Here is a 15,884-nt window from a genome sequence, read left to right on the forward strand (position 1 = left end):
TCATGAAATTCCGCACACAAACCCGACCGGAGGAGGCATGGAAAGAGATGCCACGCTGGTTATTTCCTATTTTGGGCCCACACAAAGCTAGGCCACCTCCACCGTGTCCCACAGGCACTGCTCGCTACAGTCTAGGAGCTCTCCTCCAGCAGAAGCCACCTCCGAGCGTGGGATGCTGGCTCTCCAGGTGTGGGAATCCATCATCTGCTCTGGTGAGGGAGGAGGTGGCCACTACCAGCCTGTTGCCAAACCCTCCTTATACCAGATACACACTTCCTCTCACACCGCACCCACCTTCACAGGAAGCAATTACACAATGAAAACTACTCTAAGGGAGTGAAGTATTTGCTGTCTAGCAAGTCTCTTCCAGCTGGATCCTTTTTCTGACAGATTCAGTCCCCGTTCCGCTCAACGGGTGCATACAGGAGGGTAGGGCTTTGCTTATCCAGAGGGATAATGAAACCATTGTGGGCTGGCAAAGGATGTGCGTTCTTGGGCCACCAACAACTCCAAGAACAGTGCTGCAACTTGCTCTAGAAGTCTTGGCTGAAATAACTGTAGCCTCCTGGGGCAGTTGACTCTTCCCGGACATACTGCTGTGGTGGGAACGGTCCGACAACCGGCACTGCTCCTGGCATCCTGGACATCGAAGGGAGCAAGAGGAAGAGAAGGAATAAAAGGAGACAATGTCAGAAGCACTCTGAAATCTGCCAGCTGCAATCGCTGCTCAGCAGGCATGGCTGTCAGCGGAGCAACAGCCTACTGTAGCCAAGTCAACAACTTGCCAGAAAAGCTTCCAAGTGCATCCTTGCCCTCCGAGCCTGTGTGTAAACAGACACCTTATGCATGGCAGAATTATCTATAGCACAGCTCAAGGGCTGTTAAAGAGCTTCCATTACAAAGCAAGTATCCTGGCTCTCCTCAGACTGCAGAAGCTGGCCTGGAACAGGACGGCATGGCTGAATCCAGACGCAGCTTTCCGAAAGGGAGTTGTGTGGCTGCGAAAACTCGGACCACATCCACGTCCTTAAAGGGACCGTTTATGAGTGTGTGTTGGGAACATCCTCAACATTATCTGTCTGGAATGGGATACTGGCTATTCACTGAGCTGGCTGTGCCATTCAAGAGCTGAAACTTTCCTGGGATGATGGATAGAGCACCTGTCTTCCAACTGAGTAGTCCAGAGAACCGAGGGACCATAGGGCTGTTATTCCACAGACGGGGAACAGGAGATCCCAGTTTTCCTCCTGTCCTCTCTGGAAAATTTGGCTAGGAGTCTGTCCTCACTTCAGGGAGGGTTTCCTAATACCTCTCGTTTCTAAGACGCTCTCTAAGCAAGCCAGGCTCATTACTGAGCCTCTTTTAGCAAAGGCTTTGAAATTAGAGATCTGAACTTTGACAGTGTCCAGGACAAGTATTTTTGGTATTAATCATCTGGCAGCCTAATTTTTTCAGACTAATAATATATGCAGGGGATGCCATTATTTAACCCACCAGCTGAGAGGTGAGTTCAGGAATATAGTCTAGGTTTCTGGAGCATGCTGACTACATGCTGAATTTTAAGACAAGTAACCCCAAGAGAGATTAGAATGATGAGCAGATCTCCACTGAGCCAGTCTTTAATTAAATTAAAATCTTAGTTGTTAGAGAAACGGTGTTTAATGGGCGTCAGGCTGGACGTGCTCACTGCAAAGGTCCACACTGAGCCGAACTATCAAGAACCAAAAGCAACCGCAGGGCACTTCTACTTCAGCAGCATCCCAGTGCTGTCTGCAGAGGGAGCCGCTGAAGCGAAATCAGCTTCAGGACAGAGCAAGCTTGCACAAACCCTGTTCTGCTCTAGAGTCAGCTGAAAAGACTCGTTCAAAATAACATTTTAAGTTATATTTAAGCCGTCCATTTGAACAGCGAGGCTGGAAACACACTTAGACAAGAACGTTACTTACTGATTCTTGTGTTTGAAGCCGCTGATGTGAGCTTGGTACTGCTCTATGGAGTTCAGTACTATGTTACATGTGCTGCAGGGGTACCCCTTCCCAGCTGAAACAGACATCAATGTTAGCACACACAGCTAGCCAACAACTTGGTGCCTGAGGTAGAAACAAGTGAGATAATCAATCGTTTGATGTGTTAAACAACCGCTAAACAAAGACAAATAGCAAGTCCATAGCCTGACCAGGCAGGGAGGTTGCAGAGTCCCACTGCCCCACCATGTATCAGCCAGTCACTGAGCGGGAATCACTAAGCCAGAAACGCTTTCCTGGTCAGAACATGGGTTTGTTTATCTATAAAAACAAAGACACGTTTCCCATAAACAGTTCACAGTATCAGACATAGTAAAAATCTCAGCATTAGGACATCAAACCTGATGATATACTGCCTTTGCAATTCCATCTCTCTCCCAGATTCCCACTTCTCCTGGATCTGTACATCTCATAACAGAAAACGAGGGAGATACTTAATTTGTAAGCTCGTAGTGTTTCAATAAAAAAAGCAGCCAGAGGAGATCACACACAATGTCCAGTTCCACAATGCAGCATTCTGCTAAGCCTTGCTGAGGTGCCAACTGAGAATATTAAGCTCTATCCTGAAGCAGTTTGGTTACAGTCAGTGGATCAGTTAACTGCCAAAAAAAAAGTTACCAACAATAGTTGTACTAGACAGATCAATGGGTTTGTGTAACATGACAACTCCAGCTGGAATGGAAGTTCAGGAGGTCACAGATACCAAACAGGCAAGCACGGCAGCACAGCTCAGCACAGGAGTCTCTAACTGGGCAAAATCCTGGCAGTTGTCCTCAAGACATTAAACGCTCCTGAATTTTGGCTCGCTGGGGAAGGGCTCTGCCTGGGAGTTTCACAAAGAAAACATCTCCTTAAGGTGAAAGAGGAAACTCACCCCAGGGGTGCAGAGCAGCAGAATCACCGAGTGAGAAGCACAACACGCGATGTAGCAGATACTTCCCCACCCGGCTGCTGCACTGCAGAGAGGTTTCAGACTCCAGTGGGACATTTGACTCCCAAAACAGAGCTGGACCTGGGCGGGAAAGGCCAGAGGAGCCCTTAGAGCCCTCAGCTCTGCCTCCCTGCACGACACAGGTCAAGATCTCTCTGTTGCAAACCTGGCAGACAGGTGTGTGCACAAAGCCGTCTACACTGCACTCCTGCACCCCACACCAGAGGTTCCTAGAGGAATTAAGCAGACAAACACCTGGGTGTCACACTGCAAAGAACACATCTTTACCTGCCGCCAGCCAGATCCCAGCAGAGAGACGTTTAGGGACAGGCATGGCTGTTAGCACACAGGGACGGGCAAAGAGAGCAGGAGGAAACATCCCTGAGTGCAGCCCATCACACCCCAGCCAGTCCAGGCTCTGAAACCTTGCCTGAACAGCTCCAGTGCCATGGAGACGTGTCCGTCCGCACTCCGGTGCTGCCAGCACTTCACGGGAGACATCACTCACACAGGCAAGGGCACTGCCCACCTACCCAGCCTGCCTGGGCTGGGGCTCCTGCCACTGTCAGCGTCTGAGTCACACTGAAGTCGAACCATTCATCAGACCCCACTAATTAGGTAAGGAGCAGATGGGTAATGCTGGATATCAAGCACCTTTTCCATCTCCCACACGACTACGCAATGTGGGAGAGAATATTACTTGGATAATTGAGCCTCATTTCTCCTAAGTGCTACCGGTATCTAAAGGTGGCCTGCAAAGAATTAGAATAATTAATCTGCTGCTTGCGTGGGTTCTTATGACAGAGAAAGAAGCCCTTGAAGAAGATTTTACGATGATTTGGCTGCTTATTATTTACCTCACCCAGCAAGTACTAGACTTCCTGGTCCAACAGAAGGCTGCTGGGAGGAACAAAGGAGGCTACCGTGAGCTCCTAATGCTTTCACTGGACTCCAAGGGCTTTCATCACGTAGAAGTGCTCATAAGCAGCAGATCATAAACCAAATGAGTTCCAACCGTCTGCCTAAAGTTCCTCCTTAATAGCTCTTCCCCCCCACACCCCATATTCCTGCTTGCTCCAGAGAGAGTTTCATTAGTTCACTGGATGGAAGTGCCCACACAGAGCCAGAGAGGCATTCAGGGAGGAATCTCTCTGGCTTTCATGTGCTTTGAAGCAGCAGGTGCAGTTAAACCTATTTCTTCCATCTTTGGCTAGTGCCCTCCAAAGACGTTTTTTAAGCATCAAATGCCACTTTTATCTTCCTATTTTGGATGCAATCACCTAGCGAGAAACAGTACTGGCCAAAACCCCTGGATTATCTGCACGGAGAAAAAAAAAGGACACATCCCCGATTAGATAACATTGCAAAACACAACCCAAAGCTTCTCACGAGTAGCTACAGTCTAAAACCTCCCTTGCTGCCAGGGGGCTACAATGTCAACCAAATCAGTCCTACGGTGTACAATCAAGATCCTCATCACAAGCAATTCTCCCCTGCTCCCTCCACACGGACTCATCCGCCCAAAGACCTGTCAGACACCTACTGTCGCTCTCCCACCCTACTCTTCAGCTCTTTATTAGCCTGCCTGCCGAGAACTCACCCATGAAGGACGATGCCGGGGCATCAGGGGTTCGGCCATAGTGTGCCATCAGCTTGTGTTTGGTTTCTTGCTTTCTGTGCTTCTTGCCTACATAATGCTGTTTTGCCATAAGGGGGTTGTTGAAAGTGGCATGGCAGAGGCTACAGAACTTGTCTGGGTCGGTAATGTCCTTGTTCTCTTCGTTCGAAGACACAGTAGAGGTGGGGAGGGCAGCAGGAGGTTTCTGGGGGGGCACTGCTTCTGTAGGGTGAATCCAAACTCTGGGTCAGTCACAAAATTCGGAGGTAATAAACAGCCCCTTTATTTCCCCCAAACCCGCATTAAAAAAAATAACGCACTTCACCTAAACCTCAAACCTAGACAGAGAATAAAGACATCTAGATAAACTCTTGTTGCTCCTACCTCTTCCCTTAACACTGCAGAATTGAAAGGCAGGTAAGACAAGTCAGAGTAGGCCAGAAAAACTTTCAGACTTAAAAAACCTCCAACAGATTTGCACATTTCTCCTTAACATAAGCATGGCTGTACTCAAGAAATGCTGGACATGAATGAGCTTCCACCTACTATTATCATCACCAGCTAGAACACGGGTACAAGCCCCTGTGCAGCAAAGGCAAGTGGGTTTCTGGAAAGGCTGTGCGGCTGCAGGACTTGATCCTGAACCAAAGTCAGGAGGAGCCTTGCCTAAGAAATAGCATGAACGGGACTAGGCCTGACACAGTGCACCCAGAGAAGCGTCTCTCCTGTCTGATGGAGAAGCCTCCAGCCTCTCATTACGGGGTACCAAAGCCCAGAGCAAGGAACCTTCTAAGGACCGGAGAGCTCCTCTCATGCCAAACCAGAAGGTAAGCACCAGACCGCCCGTGCGTACATCACCTCTTCCTGAAGGTGCCTCTCGTACCCAAAAGCAAGGGTTTCAAATCATAAAATCATCCCACGGACCACCCTGACCCCACGGTGCACACACAACCCAGCCAAGCCATGCAGACGCCCCGGGATGAGCAGTTCCTGCCTGGAAGATCCCAGCTCGGAGGCAGCACCAGCTGCTATCTTCAGGTGTGCTCAAAGCCTGCGTTCTCCCTCCCTCCCAACCAGCTACAGCACCCCAGACTCTCGGCTGCCCCTACCCGTGCTGGGCAGAGGGTCTCCCTCCCCACCCACTGGGCCTAGCAGAGGGATTGGACACAGGCAGCTGCACCGGGTCAGACCCGAGGCCTGCCCGGACCAGATCCCACCATGAGCAGTCGCAGCAGGTGCCATCGAAAAGCGCAAGGTTGGGACAAGCCCATACTGATGTTTCCCAGCTATACCCTCCCAGTCCCCAGCTATCTGCAGCTCACAAGTCCCTGAACCTCAGAGGCTCCATCTTTGGAGTCGAGCTGTCCTGACGAATTTGCCGTATCGGAGTTCCACCAGTCTCTTCAGCCCCTGTAAGCTTTCAGCAAGCATCATGTCCTGCGACAGGCATTTCTACAGCTCAACATCACGGTCCCTGAAGAGCAGCTCTCTCCCGGTCCCTGCACGCAGGGACGGGCACAACGCTGCTGCAAGCTGTTCTTCTCCCGAGCAAAGCGAAACAAAAACCCACGCAACTTTTAGCCGACCCCAGCCCACCAAACAGGCTGCTGAGGGACGCCACATCTCCAGAGGTGCACTGCGGGCTCACTGTTTCACAGTGAAGAGCACGCACATCCTCACCCCCTCACACTTGGGGTCCAACGTACCTCTCAGCCTTTTTATTGCTTGAACAGCCCCTCGGTACAACGCGAAGGCGCTGCAGACAGTCATACCTTCCACCTTGGGGGACTGCTGCTGCTTCATGTTCTTAGCATGAGTCTTGCCCAGGTAGTGAGATGTTGCCACAGCCGGAGAGGAAAAGGTCATGTTGCAGATGGGACAACACTTGTTCCTGTCTTCCCCATTGCTGCCTTCCTGCTTGCTGTCCTGTGCACACAGAAGTGCAGAGTGGCTGAGGCTGGGAGGGACCTCTGTGGGTCACCTCTTCCAACCTTCTTGTTACGAGAAGAAACACTACGGTTTGGGGGTCTAAGAAGACAAGATAATCAGAGACATTTGGCTGTCAAGTTGAATAAGTATGACTTGAGCAGGACTTTCATGACGCAGCAGCATCCTCTCCCTCACCAGAGAGCGTTCTTGCACCAGATTACCTTTTCTAACCAGATAGTGAACCACTCCGGGCACAGGGGCAGCCCTGCCCTGTACGGGTTAAGGACAAGGTTAAGCGTGTGGCTGCCAGAACTGGAACAGGCAGCCCTTTACTCTGCAAGGTGTGAACTGAGCAACACAAACATCGCTATCAGCTGGGCCATCTGCAACGTGATGCCAGCGGAGCAGGCAGCAGCAGTCGTTAGGCAGCCTAGCACTATGTGCAGAGGCATCTGCCTTCATCCCCCCCAACCCCCCCGCTGCAAATGTTGGAGAGTGAGGGATTAAGGCTGAAGCAATCATAAAAGTAGAATCTGTTTCCCAAATGAGTCATGGGGCAGACAGATGGCCGAAAGGAATGTGGTGCCTTTACTGACCAACAGGCTCCAGCTACTGGCCACAGAAACCTAAGTAAGTGAAAAAAAAAAGGATCACTCTGGAAAGAGAATTCCAGCAGCCGGTCACCTGGTGACAGCAAAGGTTACGCAATGACACTCCTGACAAGTTGTCACTCCTATTCACTTTCCCCTGTCCTTTCAAGTACGGCTATCAATAAAAGGCAACGTGTGTTTGTTTACACGGAGGAGACAGACTCACGGAGGCTGTTTGAATGGGAAGGGCAGCAGGAACTGTCCTCGCTGAGACAAGGCCTGGCGACACACCTGCCACCAACCTCCTCAGCTCCCACAACGCCCTTTCCGAGAGCGGTTCCTTCGTTCACTCACAAAGGCGCCCAGGCCACACAAGAGCCTTTAGCCCAGCGGGTCCTGGGCCCAAAGGGGGGGCCTTACGCTCTCCGCTCACCTGCTTCGCCTCCAGCCTCATCTTCTTCCCGTGGGCGAGCTCCTCTCCGCCGTGGATGGACAGGTACCGCCTCACCTTGTTGGCGTGCTTCTTGCTCTGGACAAAGCACAGAGAAACCGGCCCGGGGGCCCCGCCGCTCAGCGCCCCGCCGCTCAGCGCCCCGCGCTGCCCGGCGGCGGCTCCCCGTGCCCTACCTGGTAGTGGGCCAGCCTCTGGGACTCGGAGATGAGCAGGGCGCTGCACACCTTGCACTGGGCCTCCGTGAAGATGTGCCCGTTCTCCCGGATCAGGCGGTCCACTGCGGGAAGACGGGGCGGGGAGGGGGGGGCGGCACAACCGGCGGCGTCAGCGGCCCGACCAGGCCGCGCTACATCTCGCGGGGCCCGGCCAGCTTCCCCCCCCTCCCCGCCGCCCCAGCCCGCCGCCCCCCGGCTCCTCACCTGCCTCCTTGCCCACCGGCAGCCCCGCGGCGTCCCCGTTGCTACCCGCCCCGTCCGCCATCGCCGCCGGCCCCGCCCCGCCTCCCCCCTCCCTCCCTCCCTCCCGCCGCTCTCGCGAGAGCCGCCCGCGCGCCCGCCCCTGCGCCTAGCAACGGCGGGGCGGCCTCCCGCGAGAGCGCCGCGATCCCGCGAAGGGAGGAGGCGGCGGCGGCCATGTCGGTTGTGGGCAGGGCGGCGGAGGCCGCCGGTTACCCCGGGCGTCGCCGCCAGCCCCGAGAGACCTGGTCTTTGTGGGCGTTTAAACGACACAGCGGTTGCTGCGGTGACAGCGTTAAGCGTAGGGGTAACTTTTGAGTCACCGAGGCTTCGCAGGCAGCAGGTTAAAGGCACTGCCCTTACCGCGCTCACCTCCTCCCAGGAAACAGGCGCCCGCTGCACTGCCCCGGGCTCAAAAAGCGGCGACAGCGCCGGCCCCTCCCGCCGCCCCACAAGATAAGGCGTCGGGGCCCGCAGCCCCCTCAGCGCCGAGCCCGCCCGCGACATGGCGCCGCCCGCTTCAGCGCCCCGAAGGTCACGTGACGCTCCGTGAAGTCGCTGCCACCATCTTGGGTGAGGGCAATGAGGCCTCCGCCGCCAACTTGAGCGCGGGTGAGAGACCTGCCGACCGGGGCCGGCGCGGCGGGGTGGCCCGGCGGGGAGGCAGCGGCGCCGCCGCCTGTGGCCGCGCAACGGGGCGGCCCGGCGGGGGCGGGGTGCCGGCCCGCGAGAGGCCCGGGCCCGGTGAGTACCTGTGCCCTGCGGGGCCTTCCGCACCGCTCCGCGCCGGGCCCGCTGCCCCGGGGCTCGCCCGGGGCCCATCCGCCGCGGGGGCTCCCGGGGCCGGGCGCTGACTTCCCCCCGACAGGGGCCGTCTGTTCCCCCAGGGGGATCCCGGGACTGGCCTTCGGGGCCGTTCCCCGGCCCTTTCCGCCGGGGCAGCTCCAGGGCTGACCCTCCAGGCATGCCCACCGGTCCCCCGTCCCGGGTGACCCAGGGACCGATCCCTCAGCGCCAGCCCAGTCCCCCGGGGGCGGGGGGACACCCCAGTATCACTCCCCTCAAGGGCTGTACCCCAGCCCCTTGCCCCGGAGGGGACCCTGGTACGGTGCCTCTTCCCCAGGTGCTTCTCTCCCGGGGCCCTCCCCTGAGGAGGGCACCCCAAAACCGCCCCCCCGAGCTCTGCCCTGGCCCCGTCCCCTGAGGCATCCCCTCAGGCTAGGCCCTGGGGCCCGCTCTTGCCCCTTCTGGATTCCCCTGCCAGGGCTGGCCCCCTCCCCTTCTCCTGGGGCAGCCCCAGCACGCTCCCCTCCCTTTGGTTTACCCCAGCTATGGCTGATCCCCTTCCTCCCGAGCTCAGCCCCCGCCCCATGCTTCTTCCCCAGGTTGACCCCGTCCTTGTCAGCCTCGTCTGCCTGCAGAGCCCTCCGTGCCCGAAGGCAGCGGGTTGGGAAGGGGACGGGAAGACCTCGGGTGGGTGCTGGGGAGGGGGTTGCTCTCCCCTCACGCAGGGCCTGTCCTTGGAGGAGGGAGAGGCGCTGCATGCGGGACTTGGGCTGGGGAGCAGCTGAGCAGTTAGCATCTCCCCAAGAGCTCAGTGGCATTTGCAGATGCACGGCGCTTGGGTGTGTGTGGCCTCTGCGGTCCCTGTGTCCCTTCTCGTGAAAAGCCAGCTCTATAAATGCATAAATCCTGTAAACAATTCCTCTCCCCCCTGGGATGCTCTGAGCCCTCGTGTCCTGCTGGTCACAGAGCATCAGCTGGGCCCTGCATGCGGGGTCGAGCTGAGGGTCCGGGGATGATATTTCCAGAGAGGCGTGTGGTGTGACCTGCCTGAACGTGGAGCTGCTTCGTGGTGCTGCCGGGAGCGTCGTGCCTCTTCTTCCTGAGGTGGGGGGAGTTGTTTACAACGCGACAGCCTGTGTCTCAAACGGCTCAGAAACTCATCCGGGGATGAGAGTCATTCATTTTTGGCTTCATTTTCAAGCATTTTTCAAGCTGTCACAGCTTGGCAGGTCTGTAGCTGCAGTGTCAAGATTTAGAATTATTCTGTCGGTAATTGCTTTCTGATTCATCAAAATGATAGATGAGAGGGAAAATGACAAATAATCACAAGTTGGGGATCTTCAAGGATATCCCTAAAAATGTGACTGGAGAAGCGTGGCATGTGCAAGTCCCTTGTCAGGAGGTCACCTTTGCTGTAACAGCATTTACAAAGAAATTATTTTAAATTCAGAGTTGGAAAAAAAAACTGGATAATGGGAAACCAGTCCATGGGCCAAACTGCATAGGTAGTTTTAGATAATTCAGTCTTTGGCCTCTTTTGCTGAGCCTGAAAGCAGGTATCCTCACCTCAGGTACTAGCAGCTGTCCTGTCCAAAAGTGCTAAAAGCAAAATACAGCTTCTGCGCTTAACTGCCCTACCTGACGAGGGGCGGGGGTGTGCACTCTGATGTGTGTTTTCTTCCCTCAGCTATACCAGCTTGTCTAATAAAAAGTATTACTGCTCTCCTACTCATAGCTTCAGACTAGCACAGTTACGAGTGATCTCTTACTTGTCTTGTTCCCTTAGTTACATTTACAGAGACTCTCTTTGCCACAAGTCCCTTCATTTTCAGAAGCGTTGTGGGAGTTGTGTGGTTACATCTCTTACATCTTTTTTTTTCCCCCTTAAATGTTGAAGGTAGGTGACTCATCATAACTCCAGCTGATATTTCTCAGTGATCTCTTATTTAGCACAGGGCATCAAGCAGAAGATGTATCGCAGAGTCAGAGGAGAGCTGGTGATATCAGCGTGGATTTAAAAAAAAAAAAAAAAAAAAAAGACCATGTGGCAGTTGCTTGCTGCTGTTTGCTTTTGTTTCAGCGGTGAAAAGGTTTATGGGCTGCCCCTCCAGAACCAGAGGGACCCTCTGTAGGCTCAGGTACGCTCCTCCCCATTGCTGTGCCAAAACTCCTGTGTAAGCGTTTTTCTTCTGATAAGGGAGTGTTCCCCACCACGGACACCCTTTGTGGGGGCAGTTCTCAGCAGCTGGGTGCGAGGCTTGGCTCAGCTCTCTGGGCAGAGGGCAAGGAGACCATTTGGAGCAAAAGATAAAAAATGGAGCAGGTATAATGAGGATATTCCAGCAAGACCTGAGCTCGGCTCAGCTGGAGCAGAACAGCTTTGTTTTGCAAGAGCCAGTGCTTTTCCAAAAGCAGTGCTTGTTTTTGTTTCCCCTTCCTCAACAGACGAACATTTGTGGACTGCAGTGGTCATTGCAGTCGCTTCTGGAGCCGTGCATGCCATTTGTACGATACTCTCTCTTCAGAGGGCTCAGCAAACCTTCAGTGCAAATCATGACTCACCAGGGTAATCGTCTTTTGTCTCTAGGCATGTGTGTGCATGTATTTGCAGAGGAGGGCAGGCAGAGAGGCTAAGGGAGCTTTTGAAGGCTGCAGGCAGCAGGGCGGGAATGCATGTATTCCTCTCCCAGCCTCACCTTGCTGCCTCGGACTGTAGATGGAGCAGTGCACTGCTGTTCTTAGCGCTGATGGGGATTTTGAACTTCTCGCTCATTAGTATTTCTACACGCAGCAGCTCTTTGCGATTTTGTGGTGTTACAGACAAGGGCTTGGCTCTATATTGGGTAACGTAGGGTCTTTGTTGCATCTTCTCTTACTCTTATTTTAGATCTAAGCAGAACATTTGAGCTATTTCAGTGATCTTGAAGGAAGGCAGTATGATCCCGTGGAAGGACACTGGTCTGGGAACCGGCCAACTTGACTTGCATTTCCAGCTCTGCCGTTCTCTGGTGTGTAATGAGAGGCTTGTTGCTAACTGCTCTGCACATGTTTAATTCTCACTTAAACAGAGCTGATCGTGCTCAGCCTGCTTCCTAAGGCTCCTTTAGATCCCAGTTCAGGGAGCGTCGACTGTTGTTGGTGAGTTATTTGCCAACCAGCAAACACAGGCAGGAAGGGGTGGTTTACCTCTGTGTGCCATCCCGCTGCTCTCGTTCACCGAGGTCTCCTCCTCATCCTCTCCTCCGAGTCCTTTTTGATCAAAGCAGCTAACGCTTGCGGCACATCTCTCTCCAGCAGTCTACGGGCTGGCAAGGAACGGAGATGCTGAAGTACTAGCTCGCATTGTGTGGGCACCTGCCCTCCATTGTGCTGTTCATAGAGCACTCGGGTCTGCACTAATAACGCTCAGCAGGTTCCTCCCTGCTCGTCGAGTGCCTTCTTTAACACGAACGGTTCGGGCATGGCTGTGCAGAGGACTTCCGGAGGCTGGTGCTCATTGAGAAATCCAGGCTGTGAGAGAAACCTGTTGTCTTGTTTCCAGCCTGCCTACTGCCATTGCCTGCGATTTCCCGTGCTGGGGCAGCCTTCCGCCGAGCTGCTCTGCTGAGAGCAAAACAGCATCCTCCGAGGAACACGCCTTTCCCCCTTGCTTTGTGGCACATACAAGTTGACAAATGGCTGTGCTGTTGCGGCTGCTTGTTCTGGCGTGCGAGTTTCGGCTTGATCTGCTGCCACAGCCTGGTTGGTTCTGCACCAGGACGGTGAAGGTGTGGGGCTGAGGAAGGGAAGTTCAGGGCTGTGTGGAGGGTGGGAGACCTGCTGTGAAGTGATGCTTTGGAGAAGTTTGCTGATGAGCTTTAAGAGGAAAGCCTCATTGCTTTGGAGTAAGGGCATTCAGAGTGGCTTTGGTCTGTGTCGCTGTTCCCTGAAACCCCTTTGTAGCATTCAGCTGTAATAAAGTGTTCTTAACCAGATGGGTGGTGACTGGCACACGTGGCTCCCGGTAACGCTAAATCCACCATGCTTTGTAATAAGGTTCTAATGCCTGGGGTATTTTGCCTAAAAATAGCAAAAAAAAGGATGACTGTTAGGGGAAATCTAAATCGGAAGGAAACAAATGGCTTTTAATCTTTCCCTCTGTTTCAGAGTGAAGGATGCCAAGGAGGAAGAAGCCCACAGAGGGCCTGGACTCTCGAGGTCAGGATGGGGAGGAGGAGGAGGAGGAAGAGAAGAGGAGCCCGGCCAATGCCAAGAAGCGCAGTTTTGTGGATGCATTTATCGTTATATCTGACAGCGATGGAGAGGTCAGTGATGGGCTGGTGGTGTCCAGGCCCTGCTGTTGCAGGGAAGTGCCCGAGCATCCCACGCTGTGTGCCAGGGTCAGGCTTTGCGCAGAGGGTACTGTGCCGTTCCTTTTCTTACATGTGAGATGAATCAAATCCTATTTGACTGGGAAATGAATGGTGTGCTTCATGAGGGTGAGTTATGAGTCTGGGATTTGATAACCAAATCCTCTCAGAACTGAATTTGAAACGTAATTTAAAAGTAACCTTTCCTCAATCCCTTTACAAATCTTTTTTTCATAATTTTTATTTGATTGATTTCCAGCTAAACCATAGAAACATGATTCGGTATTATGTGCAAACAGATAGGAAAATGATTCAGAACACAGGCTTGCAAGTAGCTCAGATGCAGCTGGTGTCTGGTAAACTGATCCTGAATTGCAGAAGCCTGAGTTTTTAACCCGCTTCCACAGGGTGTAAAGGTGAACTGTGCTGTGGGTGTGCCTGGCTAAGACATAGAGGCTTTGTCTTACATTGTCTTACAAACATCAGCCTTACCCTAAAAGATGGAAATGTTGCGTCTGTTACACTGGCATTGAGATGAGTGCAGGAAGTCCTGCCTGGGGGAAACCCAGAGCCCTGAGAATCTGTCCTCAACTGAGTGAGGTATATGAGAGGAAATTATTGGAATCAATTTTTTATGTGTGACTGTTAAGGCTTTGCTCTGTCTTGCCGGTGATTGGGGACCCTAAGCTGCTTTTTGTAATTCCGCCATTTTCAAAAGCATTTCAGTTCACTCTCAAGCTGTAGATCTTAAATCAAGTCCCTTTCACTCCCACATCTGCAGTTTGCTTCTCTACAATAAGGCGATTATCATGTGAGGAGGGGAAAAGCACTAGAAATAAACAGTAAAAAGCTGTAGGGCAAATGATATTGGATGTTTTTTCTTCACATTGTCTGAGTTCTTTCCCATTGGGAAATTCCCTGAAAGAAATGGAACATATGGCAGTAATAGTTCAGTGGGGTTAAACCCTTAGCTCTGCAATATGCTAAGTTAACTTCAGATGTCTGCTGCATCACTGGCCTTTATTGTGAAACCTATAAGGAAAAAAGAAATCAGCAGCTATAAGAGCTGCTGCAGTACATAAAAGATCAGGACCTGTTATTGTCTGCAATTATTCATCTCAATGTGCATGTATCTGAAAAAGAGGAAACAAACGTCTCTTAAAACACATCTATAAAAAGGTTAGGCTCCCTGACTGTTCTGTAAGTTTGTCTATAAACAATAAATTCTGATGGCATAATCGGTCATATTACAGAAAAGGATATGCTCAGAGAGGCCGTTAAAGAGCCAATTAGGTTCTGTTTAAGTGACAACAGTTCAGTCAGTTGAATGAGTGGATTTATTCAGTTCAGTCTCTTTCTTTCTGTGAGTCATCAGCTTCCAGATCCAGTGCCACAGTCTCTTGTCGTGTTGTTTTCTGCAAAATCAAACCCAAAAATGTGATTTACTTGGGATCTCAAAAAAATAACTGTCTGGCTTCTGTAACTGTCTCAGCTCTTCAGTGTACATCAAGTTGAATTTCAATTTCGAACCTTGTAACTGTTGTTCTTGCTCTAGTAAGACCTTGTTATGTGTTCAAGAAGAGGTGTGGGGAGCTCAGATCAATAGCAATTTTAGAGAACAATACATTCTCAATTAATCTTGCATCTGTTAGGACATGGTTCCTTATGAATCAAAGCTACAAGGACAATTTGGGCATCATTGATTCGATGGCTTTCTTCCTTGGCAGTCTCTTGGCAGGTATCTATAGAACAAGTCCCTAGTTCTGCTTCCAGACCAGCAGATCTTGTAGCAGCTGCACCTGGAAAGCCTCCAGCTTCTCACTTTTGATGATCTTTGGCAGACTGCCTCTCCCAGGAATTTTTCAGTCATGCTGGATTATCAAGCTCATCCATGTTATTTTGCCAAGTTTTCTTTCTTTGCTCATGTCTATGCTGTGGCATCTGCAGAGCTGCATCAGAAGGAAGTTTTCTGGACGTGGGGCTTTCTGATCTTTGCTATATATAATCCTGGATTCGGGGAATGCTTCTCTTTTTTTGGAAAGGTTCAGACAAAAGATGAACAGTCTCTGGCTTTGTGGAAAGAAGAGGAGATGACCTTCTTTGTGCAGACTGTGTCTCTGAAAATGCAGACACGACAAACAAGCAAAGTGGTTCCTGTCTCCCCTGACAGCTTAAATCCTGTGGGGAATTGGTTGCCCATGCCAGAAGATGGGTGGTCATTCACAAATACACAGTATTGCAAACAGCGGCCAACAATGCGCTCTCCAAGCACAGCAGTTCCTGCTCTGTCTCATGAACCTCCTGCGTGAACTGCGGTGTTGATAAGGACTCTTTGACACCCACGATTTTCTGAAGCCACGTCTGAAAGATGATTGTCACCCAGCAGGAGGCCTGGCCAAGCGTGAGCACTGAGCACAGCCAGAGGCCCGGTAGTTGTGCTAACGTATTTGATCAGCAGCCCTCAGTGCAGTCGATCCCAAAATGCTGCTGACCTACTGTGGGACCTTTTGGAAAGGTCCATTTTTCCTGGGTCGATCCTTTGAGAGTTCATGCAGCCTCTACGAGTAGAAGCAGGTAGTCTCACAGGCTCTTTCTGCCAGATTCATCAGCTCTGCCAGCCCTTGGGGAGCATATGACAAGACTCCAGGGTGATGGTCCCATCTATTTCTGCATGGCGTCCACAGCCTGTCTTCCCTTTGGTGTGGAACATCCCTTTGCCTAAGTATTCCTGTGCTTGGTGATACTTGT

The 15,884-nt window shown here is 52.2% G+C and overlaps 2 protein-coding genes across 9 annotated transcripts in view; one reads left to right on the forward strand and one right to left on the reverse strand.

Moving 5' to 3' along the window:
• Positions 1-499: 499 nt before the first annotated feature.
• ZNF346 (zinc finger protein 346) lies at positions 500-8,026 on the reverse strand. Its single transcript, XM_086470971.1, has 7 exons — positions 7,966-8,026; positions 7,720-7,823; positions 7,526-7,621; positions 6,346-6,499; positions 4,556-4,795; positions 1,947-2,040; positions 500-639 (listed from the first exon to the last, which is right to left on the reverse strand). Exons 1-7 carry the CDS (start codon positions 8,024-8,026, stop codon positions 534-536), a joined length of 855 nt encoding a protein of 284 aa, XP_086327097.1. The 3' UTR covers positions 500-533.
• Positions 8,027-10,843: 2,817 nt separating this feature from the next.
• Positions 10,844-15,884, forward strand: part of UIMC1 (ubiquitin interaction motif containing 1) — a 36,642-nt gene continuing 31,601 nt past the window's right edge. For 6 of the 8 annotated variants that reach the window (XM_086470870.1, XM_086470869.1, XM_086470873.1 and 3 more), the window contains exons 1-3: positions 10,844-11,353; positions 11,675-11,795; positions 12,934-13,091. In XM_086470870.1, the coding sequence (XP_086326996.1) occupies positions 12,942-13,091 (150 nt within the window). In that variant the 5' untranslated portion in view covers positions 10,844-11,353; positions 11,675-11,795; positions 12,934-12,941. The remainder of the gene's footprint in view (positions 11,354-11,674; positions 11,796-12,933; positions 13,092-15,884) is intronic. The other 2 variants (XM_086470867.1, XM_086470868.1) reach the window with 2 other exon arrangements.

This window comes from Leptosomus discolor, chromosome 10 (genome assembly GCF_034619465.1).
Source record: "Leptosomus discolor isolate bLepDis1 chromosome 10, bLepDis1.hap2, whole genome shotgun sequence".
Classification (NCBI taxonomy): Eukaryota; Metazoa; Chordata; class Aves; order Leptosomiformes; family Leptosomidae; genus Leptosomus; species Leptosomus discolor.